We start from the raw sequence: 12651 nt of genomic DNA, 5'->3' as shown, positions 1-12651 counted from the left end.
TATGTGTGTGTTGTGTGTGTGTGTGTGTGTGTGTGTGTGAGAGAGAGAGAGAGAGAGAGAGAGAGAAAGAGAGAGAGAGAAAGAGAGAGAGAGAGAGAGAGATTTATTAGGGTAGAACTCAGGTCAATGCACTTTTCTTGAATGAGGCTTTTGGAGAGAGTATATAATCCAAAGTCTTTCAGTGAATGAGTCTAAAAGGTGCCAAAATGCATATAGAGTTAAAGCAATGCTATTGAACATATGTCTCTCCAAGATAGAAAGTATATATGTGCCCTTGTAGATATCAATTAGTCTCCCTTTCCTCCCCAGGCTACTCTGACAGGTCAGGTTATAGACACCCTATGAAGGGAAAGGAGAAGTACATGTTTTATGCAACACTTGTTATGACAGCCCTTTCTGTAGCAAAATATTCTTTGTTTTACTCCTTATTTTCTACTAGATGCCAAAAACAGATGGAAGTGGGTCTAAGTGTGAGGAAAGTATGTGGCTAATGGAAAGTGCCAAGTCAGAGGGTCAAGTGAGGGCATAAACTCTGGTGGGAATTGTAAAAGAGAGAAGCAGTTCTTTGTCTGGCCACCCCCTCTCTCTGGCTATAGGGACAGTCTTCCTGAGAGAGGGGACTCTGTCTTTCTCTTTTCCAGTTCAAGCTTGCAATACATATTTAGAATGTGGTTCCTCTTTTGGCATGAGTGATGATTTCTTAACCCGCCCCCCCAATGTAGCATAATAGCAGAAGATCCAGAAAACACTGCAATGACTACACTGTGATGTGTCTCACAGCAGCTTCATCTTTCTGAATGCTAGAAAGACAAGGAAAGCTCATGAAGGCAGCAAGTGGTGGTCATTTACAAGCCCAGTCAGGTGACAGAATCTAGCCCACATCCTTTACTTGTGAGACCAAAATTCTGGGGGAGTGTCATCCCCTACCCGCACAGTCTTTGGGAACACAAGTTTTGATTGGGGTGGGGGAAAGTAGGGAAGTGAGGTTTCAGACTGCAACTCAGAATAATGGATTTTCTGCTATTCAGAAGCTTTAATGGGGACTGTTAATTTTTGTTTTCCTTTTTGTAAATAGCTCACTTATATGCAAATGAGTAATCCTTTTAGGTCTCAAAGCTGAGGAAAAAATTATCAGAATGTCAATGGAAGGGGGACAGACAGGTTGCAAATGAACAATGAATTATTAGGGGAATCTTTGTATCCCAAAAAGAAATCTATCTAGACTAAGGCGCTTAAAAGAAGGATGGGGAGGTACAATCAAGCCAATACTGTCTGCACTTGTGTAGAGGACCTGAGAAAGGCGCTCAGGCCTGAGAGCCACTCAGTCTCCTGTATTCCTGTGTACAAAGTTGCAGTGCGCTTGAACAGCTCAAGCGTGCATCTCCACCTTGCGGTGTTCTCAGGTTTTGCATGCTGCCCCTTGTCCTCAGTAATATTAGTAAATGGATCTGTGTCAGCATGAGGCATGGTGTTGGACTTCAAAGACACAATCGGGAACAAAGAGCAGTTGATCTGTGGGAGACAGGAAGGCCAGATGCAATTGTGGTTGTTAAGGTCTTTTGTTCCTAGTGAGTTTTACTGATAGAAATTGTGCATGTGATCACTGTACTAGTGATGTTCCCTAAGAAATCAGGGGTACAAAAGAGACCCCTTAGGAGTACGGGGAGAGGGGAAGCGAACATCCCAACTTTCAAAAGCAAAAGGGGGGTCAAGAAAGGATGGTCTGTGATCTGTAGGCCAATGAGCTTGCTGTTAATGCTTATCAAAACTCTAGAATGGACCAATAAAGGGATGGGTCTTATTTTGGAAGAAAATAAATGATTACTACAAAGCAGTAGGTGTTCAATTAAAAACAAGTCTGAGGATGCAGAAATCCATTAGGTAAAGAGAAAACACTGTTAATAGATTTGTTCACAAGGATGAAATTCACCTGAAAGTATGACTATTTTTAAAATTTTTATTTTTGTTTCATTTTTGCTTTTGTTTCCAAATGTAGAGGCATAGGGACTAGACTTGTAATTTTGTTGATGTGGGGAGGTACCAGTGAGGAACTTCCTCTACCCAAACAGGTCAGGCCTTTCTGTGTATCTTCATCTGAGAGAGCTGCCTTGCCAACTGTGAGGCTAAGGGACATGGCTAGGATCACCCAGCCAGTATGTGCCAGGCAGGACTTGAACCCAAGTCTCCTTGGCTCCAAGCCCAGCTCTCACCTAATGCTATACTTCTTTTTTATTTTTTTTTGTATGATCACTAGACTTATCAATCGGGGAAGTTCCATAGGTGACATGATCAGACTTCATTCATGCACTCCTTATGATCTGGATGATAATATAGTTAGCTGGATTCTGAACCCGTCGAATGTCAGGACTCAAAAGTGTTGATTAATGACCCAGCTCAACTTGGGAAGTTGTCTTTCTTAAGAAATCACTTAAGAGTGTTTAAAAGCTCTGTCTTGGACACATTCTGGCAGACATTTTTGTCAGTGTCTTCCCAGAGCATCCCAAAAGGCTTAATGCAGTTTTAAGCTTTAATATCCTAGATGGATTGCCTTTGAGATTTGCAGATGCTACAGAGCTGGAGGTTGAGATGGAGAATAGGTGTGCTTATCCATCTTCTAGATGAAAAGAACATGATTCTCAAAGATATCAACAACCTGGAATGATAGGCCAGTTATCCAGTAAGACGAAATTTCAAGTTAAGTCAACTAGACACTGTGCTAATCCCTGAAAATTAGAAAGACAAGAATAGTCCCTCTCCTCAAAGATCTCATATTCTAATGGGGGAAACAACATGCATACAAGTATGCACATAGACAATGTATGCAGGTAAATTGAAGATAGTCTTAGAGGAAAAGCACTAATATTGAAAGGAACCAGGAAAGAATGCATATAGAAACTGGGATTTTGGCTAAGACTTGAAGGAAACTAGGGAATCCAGAAGATGAGGATAAGGAGAAAGAGAATTTCAGGTATGCAGGACAGCCAGTGAAAAGGCACCAAGTTGGGAGATCAAGTGTCCTGTTCAAGGAAGAATAAGGAGGCCAGTGTTCCTGGATCTTAGACTATATGGAGGGGAGTAAGGTGTAAGAAGACTGAAAAAGTAGGAAGGGGCCATGTTATGAAGGGTTTTATTAGCCAAAAAGAAGGTTTTCTCTTTGACCCTGGAAGTGATAGGAAGCCCCTGGAGTTTATTGAGTAAGGGGCTGACATTATTAAACCTATGTTCTAGGAAGGTAACTTTCACATTTGAGTTAAAAAAATTGTACAAATATAGGATGGGGGGGCAACTAGGTGCTGCAGTGGATAGAGCACTGGCCCTGGAGTCAGGAGAACTTGAGTTCAAATTTGGCCTCAGACACTTGACACTTACTAGCTGTGTGACCCTGGGCAAGTCACTTAATCCTGATTGCCTCACCAAAAAGCAAAAAATATATATGTGTGTGTGTGTGTATACATATATGATGGGGATATCTTTATTAACAGATTTCATGTGAAAGATTAGGGGCTTCATTGGATTGCAACCTAAATATGAGACAACATGATGTGGCAGCCCAAAATTTATTGTGGTAGTGGTTTGCTATTTTCTTCTCTAGCTCATCTTACAGATGAGGAAACTGAGGCAAACAGGGTTAAATGACTTGCCCAGGATCACACAGCTAATAAGTGTCTGAGGCCGGATTTGAATTTAGGGGGATGAGTCTTCTCGACTCCAGGCCTGGCACTCTATCCACTGTGCCATCTAGCCGCCCAACCTAACATTATAATTTATAGCATCTACCACAAGGTAAGGAAAGGTCGACTCTGGTCAGACCATATCTGAAATACTGTGTTCATTTCTAGGTGTCACATTTTAGGTAGGGAAACCTAAGAGGATATAGCATTGGCAGTTAGGGAGACCAGAAAAGACCATCTATAGGTGTTTGATCTGAGTCTTAAAGAAAACAGGGACTCTTACCGGATGTCATGTGCAAGGAATAACTAGTAGGTCAGTTTAGCTGGATCATAGTGTATAGAGGGCAGTAGAAATGAAATTAGAAAGGGAAGAAGGGGTCAGGTTGTGAAAAGGCATGTCAATGTCATGTGTCAAACAAAGGATTTTGTATTGTCTTAGGGCAGGGTTTCTTAACCCAGGGTCCATGCACTTGTTTTTAGAAAGATAGATAGATAAATAGATAGATAGATAGATAAATAGATAGATAGATGGATGGATGGATGACAGATAGATTTTAATATAATTACTTTCTTCTGCAATTTATATATTTAAAAATATTATTCTGAGGAGTTTATAGGCTTTACCAGACTGCCAAAGGGATCTATGACACAAAAAAGGTTAAGAACCCCAAAGAGGTTCATTGTTCTATTTTGGACAAGTTGAATTTGAGCTATAGGACATCCAGTTCAAAATATCCAATAGGCATTTCGTGATGTGGGACTGACACTTAGGAGAAAAACTAGGGCTGGATAGATAGATCTGGAAACCATCTCTCTAGAGATCCATGGAAGCTGAGGAGCTCACCAAATGAGAGAGTATAGAAAGAAAAGAGAACATAGCCCAGGAGAGAGCCTTTGGGGACACCCATTATTGGTGGATGTGATATGGATAAAGATCCAGCAAAATAAATCGGCAAGGAATGATCAGACGAGTAGGTCAGGAGGAGAATTCAAGCAGAGAAAGGGGTCAACAGTACAAAGGTTACAAAGTAGTCAAGAAGAAAGAGAACAGAGAAGAGGCCATTAGATTCGGTGACTGAAAAATCATTAGTTAACTGTGGAGATTTAAATTTCAGTTGAATGATAAAGTTAAAAGCCAAATTGCAGAGAGTTTAAAAGAGCATGAGAGATGAAAAAGTGTTGGCTTTTTCGAGGAGTTTAGCTGAAAATTGATGGCTTCAAAGATTCTTTTCAACTTTAAATCTAGTGGAGGCAATCTGCTGTAGTAGATAGGATGGGATCAAAAGTATAGGTAGAGGGATTTTCCTTGAAGAGCAGAAGGGCAACCTCATCATCAGATTGGAGTAGGGGAGGACATAGTGGGAAATGATGACAGATAAATGTGAGATGATGAGACAAGAAGAGGAGGGGGTTCTCAATTTTTTTATAAAGTATGAGTTGAGAGGTGGTGTGGGAGACTTAAAAAAAGGTTTGGAACAATTACTGTGGTGAATGGGATTAGTGATCAATTAGGGAGGGGGAGTAGGAGGATTGCCTTGCTGAAGTAAGGGCCCAGTTGAGATTAACTAGCATGTATTTGTAGTGGATCCAAACAGCATGGTTTCGTGCTCAATTGAACAGCTGACAAGAAGAATTGAAAGAGGCAGAGAATGGGAAAATCCAGGGTTGGAGTTTGGCAAGGTGTGAGCTACAAGAAGTTGAAGGAACTAAATTAAAGATGCAAGAAGAGCAAATAGTGCAGAGTTGAACTGGTTCACCAAAGGATCTACACTGGCAAGAGAGGAGAGTGTAGCCAAAGTAGAGATGATGGCCTGGGATAGAATTGAGGGAAAAAAGGAATTGGAAGTCATGGTGAGGAAGACGACTAAGTTTAAGAGGAGTGAAGTATAGGGAGAGGTGGAAAGATAAGCAATTTTGATCAGAGAGAGGAAATTCAGAGCTCTTAGACACGGAAGTGGAACTCTTGGGGGTGTTGGTAAGATCAAGGGCATAGCCATCCCTATGTGTAGCTGTGGTAGAGTGGAAGAAGAAATCATGGGAAGTGACTAGGCTGAGCAACTGGACAGTTAGGGTATTTAAGGAATATTGGTATGGATGCAGAAGTTCCCTAGCATGAGAGGTCTCAGCAGTCAGTCCAGCCTCCTCATTTGCAGATGTGAAAGCAGAAACACAAGAGTTGAAAGAGAAAACAGTATTAACAGGCATGTTTCACAAGGATGAAATGCACCTAAAAGAATGACCACTTGGTAAAATTCTTGTTTTTGTCTTGTTTTTGCTTTTTTTCTCATCTTTTTTTGGTTTCCGAATGTAGAGAGATAGGGGCTAGAATGAAGATTGGACCTGTAATTTTGTTGATTGGGGATGTCCCGGTGAGGAACTTCCTCTACCAAAACAGGTCAGTCCCTTCTGTGTGTCTTTATCTGAGAGAGCTATCTTGCCAACTGTGAAGGACATGGCTAGGAATACCCTGCCGGTATGTGTTCGACTCGAACCCTAGTCTTCTTGGCTCCAAGGCTCACTCTATACTACATTTGCCTTTCCTCTAAATCTAGAGCAGTACAAAAACAAGTCTACTAAATTATCAATCTGGGAAAATGCTATCCACACCCAGAGAAAGAACTATGGAGTTAGAATGTAGATCGAAACATACTATTTGCTCTTTTTTTCTCTTCTGTTTTGTTTTATTTCCTCTTTCTTATGATTCATCCTGTTGGTTCTAACGCTTCCTTACATGACTAATGTGAAAATATGTTTAATAGGAATGTATATGTGGAGCCTATATCAGATTGCACACTGTCTTGGGGAGAGAGGTGAGGAGGGAGGGGGAGAAAAATTTAAAACTCAAAAACGTATGGAAGTGATTGTTGAAAACTAAAAATAAATGAATAATAATAATAATAATAATAATAAAAAGAATGAAGGACAAACAACAACAGTTCTGTCCAAACTGCTAAAATATTCTAAATGACAACATGTTTTCATGTCAGTGTAGATTTATCTTAGGTACAATTTTGGTTATTTTTAATTTTAATTTTGCTTTTATAACTATTACTTTGTGATAAGCTTGAATCAGAAATACATTTTGTAATTTTTGCTGTTAAAAAAACAGATAAAAACTTATTTTCAAATTAAAAAAAATAAATAATCAATCTGATGCAAATGGGTTGGAAAAGGTTTACTCTCCCAAAACTGGACTATTTCAAGATTGAGCTGTCAAATATTTATAATAAAATAAAATTACATTTGATGTGGCTCAGTTCTCTAATAACTTATCCATTTATTTTCCTTTTCTCACAGGCAAGAGTGCAAGATATAATTGCAAGAACATGGCACATTTTTCAACCGCTTCTTTTTGGCCTGGTTGGAGCAGAGGTGTCTGTTACGAGTCTTGAATCAAATACTATTGGTAATATATTAGAGGAGAAGGAGTTTTTAGAAATATTGAATAATATAATACTTCAGAGTTTCTTTTACATTGTCCCCCTTAGGGCCCCTTTTTTTACCTGTCTAGCAGTACAAGCTATATTCAGCACATCCATTTCTTTTTATGTGTTGTAAACAAATACTGCCTGAAGTAGCCAATCTGAATGATCTGGGAACATAAAATCAGATCAGATTTCTATCCATAGATCATTTAAAAAGCTCAGCTGACATGATAAGGACCTTTCTTTATATGAAAGCTTAGGTGTCTGTTGACATAGAATGACAGAAATGTTGCCTCTGCTGGTATTTGTGTTACCACCATAACTTGATACTACTTTGTACTCCATCAATGGAATCATTTTTCTCAGAGCCAGCAACAATAAGTTTTGTTTTATATTCAATCATATTTACATTTCTGTATTTTTTCAAATTAAAAAACTAAAAGACAAAAACTTTAAAACATAAAAAACAGAATGCAAAACTAAGGTGTTGGGGGGCAGCTAGGTGGCGCAGTGGATAGAGTACTGGCCCTGAAGTCAGGGGGACCTGAGTTCAAATCCGGCCTCAAACTAAATACTTGATGCTTGCTAGCTGTGTGACCCTGGGCAAGTCACTTAACCCCAATTGCCTAAAAAAAAAAAATTAAAACTAAGACTAAGATGTTATTGCTGTTCTTTGCAATGAGTTATCCTCAAGAAGTTCTTCTTGACTAATATGTTGCCAGTTTCAATTATTAACTCAGGCTTTTTGGATTTGTTCTAGGCTTCTGTGTTGGTACATTGAGCTTGTCACTGTTGGTTCGAATTACTGTCACATTCTTATTGGTGTCTTTTGCTGGTTTTTCATATAAGGAAAAAATTTTTGTTGCCTTGTCATGGATCCCCAAAGCCACTGTGCAGGTAAGGAGGGGAAAGAGCAATTAACGATATTAATTGCTTATATATGGTTCTTGGAATTACTCCATCATGGTGGTCATTTTGAGTTCTCTACTAGAAGCCTGATAGACAGTGTTTCTAATCACAACAAGAAAGGGAACCAGCACAGTTCAGGAAGCTGGATGGCTAAAGCACGTTCGTTACAGGTTCAGCATCAACTTGAAAGGGGTGCTCTAGTGGATTTGCTCCAGAAGTTGGTGTTTGACTCTGCAGAGCTAGCATTTTTATCAGTGATCGAGATATAATCCTGGAGTGTAAGCTTGTCATATTCTCAAATGAGCTTGAGATAGGATGGGTGCCTGGGTTTAACATTCTCGCTGGGTATGTTGCAGGGGTGGGTGGGAAGGAGTGTAAGCCTTCGGGTAACCCTTGGAATGCTGTGATTCAGTGAATATTCTTCAAACTTTGGAAATAATTTGAAAAAGTCAAGCTACCTAATAATGTTGATATGTTCTTTTAAAAATTTCACTTTCAAGAGGAAAACTCCTGATTTTCGTGAGAGATGTTTTACAAAATACTACGAAGCAACACTTTGCTATTCAAAATGGAAATTAGACTTTGAAAAGAGAGATACTTTTTCTGACTTGAGTGTGATTGTTTGAGTCACTTCTTATGCTTTGAATGTCCCAGAGTCTATAAGTCTTCTAGAATTACTGCCTTTTATTGACATTCCCACGACAATCTTCTAATCCACAAGCACTTATTCCAATGAATGGAATTGAGCCTTGTCACTATTTCCTTCCTTCAAAACCTCTTTCATAAATCTTGTAAATGTTACGCAACTTCTTGAAATGTAACTGAAGTGAAACTACTATCTACGTCTCAGTCTTCTGCTTTTAATCGGTGCCACAGGAAGTTAGAGAGTCGAGGGAAGGCCACCTACCCTTTGCCACATCATGTTGTTGCTGGCCTCAAGCAGACAGGTTTGGGGTAGTGGAAAAAGCATGGGCTCTGGAACCAAAAGATTTGGGCTGAATCCTGCCTCTGATGCCTGTTACCGGTATGACCTTGGGGAAGTCACCCAACCTTCCTAGACCTCAGTTTTCTCCTCTGTAGAATGAGGGGATTGGAGCAGACGGCCCTTGAGGTCACTTGTACCTTGACTTCTCTGATGATTAGCCACAAACTTGGTGTTTTGTCAATGAGTCATGTCCAACTCTTGGTGACCCCTTCACAGTTTTCTCGGCAAAGATCCTGGCGTGGTTTGCCATTTCCTTCTCAGCTCATTTGATAGATGAGGAAACCGAGGCAAACAGGGTGAAGTGACTTGCCCAGGGTCATACAGCTGGTAAGTGTCTGAGGTGGATTCTGCCCAGCTTCAAGCAGAGGAGCACAAAAAGGAAGGAGAGGGTAGAAAATTTACCAGCGTAGGCTCGAGGCTAATGATGATTCTACCTCCAAAGTCCTGCCTAGCATAAGCTTTTGCAGGAACAAAAAGTATAAAATAAAATGGATCCATTGTACAGGTAGATGTGATCCAATTATTAGCAAAATCTAGTCAACTCTTTAACCTCAGTATGGATGAAATGGATAGAGTGGACAAATGGAATCTTCAGATCTATTCAAGGTTAGAACTTTCTCCTTCCACCCCAACTCCTATGAAAAAGTAGCCAGATAGACTCCTTCTTCCTTCACTGTGTGGTAGAGATGCTAATGAAAATGGTAGTGAAGGAGGTGACATCAGAAGAAGAGGTACAGATAGCCCATAGCTAGAAAATCAGGACCTGAATAATAGCATATTCTCTAGGTAAAGAAAGGCTGTTGGAATTTAACCACTGGAAGGAGGTAATAGTCATCAGGTATTTGGGCCCATTAAACAGAAAGTTGTCAAAACTACTCAGCTACATGGACAGAGCACTGGCCCTGGAGTCAGGAGGACCTGAGTTCAAATCCTGCCTCAGACACTTGACACCAGCTGTGTGACCCTAGGCAATTCACTTAACCCCAAATGCTTCACCAAAAAAAAAAAACAAAAAACAAAACTAACAACAAGAAACCTACTTAGCTACAACTTTTGATTGCTGTGACCATGCTTTGAGGGTGGTCACTCCTAAACTTAGGTATAAGATGACTGCTCTGGTCATTTTGCAAGTGTATACAGAAAGTATACCTTTGATTGATCCCTTAAAAAAAAAACTTAAGGTCATTTTACAGCTGAATTAGAAAATACAAATAGATTGAATTATGGAAAAAACTGTTTTAAAATTATTTTAATGAATAATGGTGAAAGACAGTAGGTACCTTGAAAACTAAAATATTGAGTACCTTGGATGTAATTAATACTTCTGCTTCCCCTCAAAAAATCAGTCTAAATAAATAAGTGTTCGTTCTATTGAAATCAGAAAACAAAAATGCTGTTCCTCAATCTTCCTTGATAATCTGACAATTGTAGTTTATCCAGGGAAACCTCAAGCCATTCAAAGGGTTTGAAAGCCCTGTGATATAATATTTCTTGAATTCAGAAAAACACATTTACTAGCTGTGGGAACTCAGACAAGTTATACCTCTGAGCCTCATTTTTCTTGTCTGTAAAATGGCACAATAATACTTACACTGTTTATAATATAACACACTTCTTGTGTTGTTAAGGGGAAAGCATTTCACATAACTTAAAGGGCTCTTTAAGTATGAGTTATTTTTAAGGGAAAGAAGAGAATGGAGGAAATTTGAAAAAAAAAATAAGCTCCTTCAGAACAGAGATGATTTTCTGCTTTTGTATCCCCAGTGCCTAGCACATAGTAGGCAGTTAATAAATGCCTATTGATTGGCTGATTCAAGGTCTTGAATCCTTTTGGCTACAGTATAGCTACATGTGTGTACAGATATATATACAGTACATGGTACAGGTACATGTGTGTATCTGTGTATTAAGGCAACCTAGTATAGGGGACATAGAACCATCCTTGGAACCAGAAAAGACGTGGATCCAAGTTGTGACTTCTGACCCGCGACGGTCATATGATGGGGGGGGGGGGCAAGTCACTTAAGCTGTCCATGCTCTAAGCAGCTAAGTCAAAGAGAATTTGGCAGCCTGCATTGGTTAGAGAATTCCCTATTCTCTTGCAGTCACAGGCCCAGTCTCTATCTTTGTCTGTGTGTGTTACTTAAATTACCTAGATAACTTAGCTGAATGGGTGTTTAGTGGTTAGTTTCACTTACTAAATGTTTCCCACAGTTCTCTGTTTCAATTTGAATGTGAAATATGTTTTACAGAATCATTAACATGTGCAGAGTTTCTTCTCAAGCTAATCATTTGCTAAAGTAATAAAAAAACTTTTGAATAAGAAATTGATTCATCAGATGACTAGGAATTTAGACACAGGACTGAAAAAATTGTCTTAATTTGGCAAAATGCTTAAAGCTTTAGAATCCATAAATACCTAATCAGGGTATAAAGGCCAAGATTGTTGAATACAAATGAATTTAATTCTTTCAAGAACCTTTGATGTTGTATTTTAGTTTTCAGTCTGTAGTGGTCTGCATTTACATACTGGTTTCTTTTGGTTTTGTACTTCATTGGTGTTGTAAAGGCTAAAGTTAAAGTCTTAAACTGTTTTAAAAACTAATTTCAGAAATTTTAAGGTTCATTCATTCATCAAGCATGTATTCAGGGACTGCCATGTGCTGGGCAATTGTTGATAGGCACTGAAGATACAAAGGAAAAAATAAAATAAAATAAAATAAAATAGCTCTTGCCCTCAAGGAGCTTACATTTTGTTAAGATTAGGGACAGGAGGACATGTACAATTAAATACAAAATACAAAGTAGATACAAAGAATTCGGATTTGAGGCACCAGTAACTGGGGGCATCAGCATAGTTTTTCTGTAAGAGGTGGCACTTGAGCTGAGTCAAGGATTCCAAGAAGTAAGGGTCAGGAGGGAGCGCCTTCTAGATATGGGGTACTGTCCATGCAAAGACATGGACACAGGAGGTAGAATATTGTGGATGGGAAACAGAAAGCCAGTTTCTGATGCTTCAGTTTAAGTATTTATTGAATGTTTGTGCCTTTGGGTTTGCAGAAGTACACATATAAAGACAAAGATTATACTTTTTAAAAGATTAGTCTTTAGGGGACACCAGGCAGCACATAAAAAATGGAAAGTTAGATATAAAATAATATCGAATGATGTACTAAGTGGAATATAACCAAAATTTGCAATTAAGACAATGTGTTATGGTGGAGAGGAAGAGGAAAGGCCAGTATTAACTAGAAGTATAAGTGAAGGTTTCATAGAGGATCTAGAAACTGTGATGGGAATTGAAGGATAGTTGAAACCTATCTAGGTGAAGAAGGATGAAGAGGGAGAATAGCAAAAGCTAAAGGTAAAGAGGTAGAAATGAACATTAGTGCATATATTAAGTACTCCCAATGTGCCAGGCACTGTCCCTACTAGGAGGGGTTACAAGCACAAAAATGAGATGGTCTCTGCCCTTCAGGAAGTGATATTCTATGAAAGTGCCACGGTAGTTAGGAAAGTGTTCCCCCTACCTACCTACCTGAAATTTTGTCCAGCTGATGCTCTGCCACCTTAGCAATTCTTTCTTAGGAAGCTACAACCTGTTACTTTGCTTACAGCCACCAAATAACTCTTTCAGCCTCTACGGTGCAGATCAGGTACC

The 12651-nt window shown here is 39.2% G+C and overlaps 1 protein-coding gene across 1 annotated transcript in view; it reads left to right on the top strand.

Moving 5' to 3' along the window:
• Positions 1–12651, top strand: part of LOC114024307 (sodium/hydrogen exchanger 9B1-like) — a 55391-nt gene that overhangs the window by 41491 nt on the left and 1249 nt on the right. Inside the window, exons 9-10 of the mRNA XM_027837301.1 lie at positions 6969–7077; positions 7857–7993. Coding sequence (XP_027693102.1) covers positions 6969–7077; positions 7857–7993 — 246 coding nt within the window. The remainder of the gene's footprint in view (positions 1–6968; positions 7078–7856; positions 7994–12651) is intronic.

This window comes from Vombatus ursinus, unplaced genomic scaffold (genome assembly GCF_900497805.2).
Source record: "Vombatus ursinus unplaced genomic scaffold, bare-nosed wombat genome assembly UNPS02014821.1, whole genome shotgun sequence".
Classification (NCBI taxonomy): Eukaryota; Metazoa; Chordata; class Mammalia; order Diprotodontia; family Vombatidae; genus Vombatus; species Vombatus ursinus.
The sequence above is the reverse complement of the archived record's forward strand: the minus strand, read 5'-3'. Positions and strand labels throughout refer to the sequence as shown.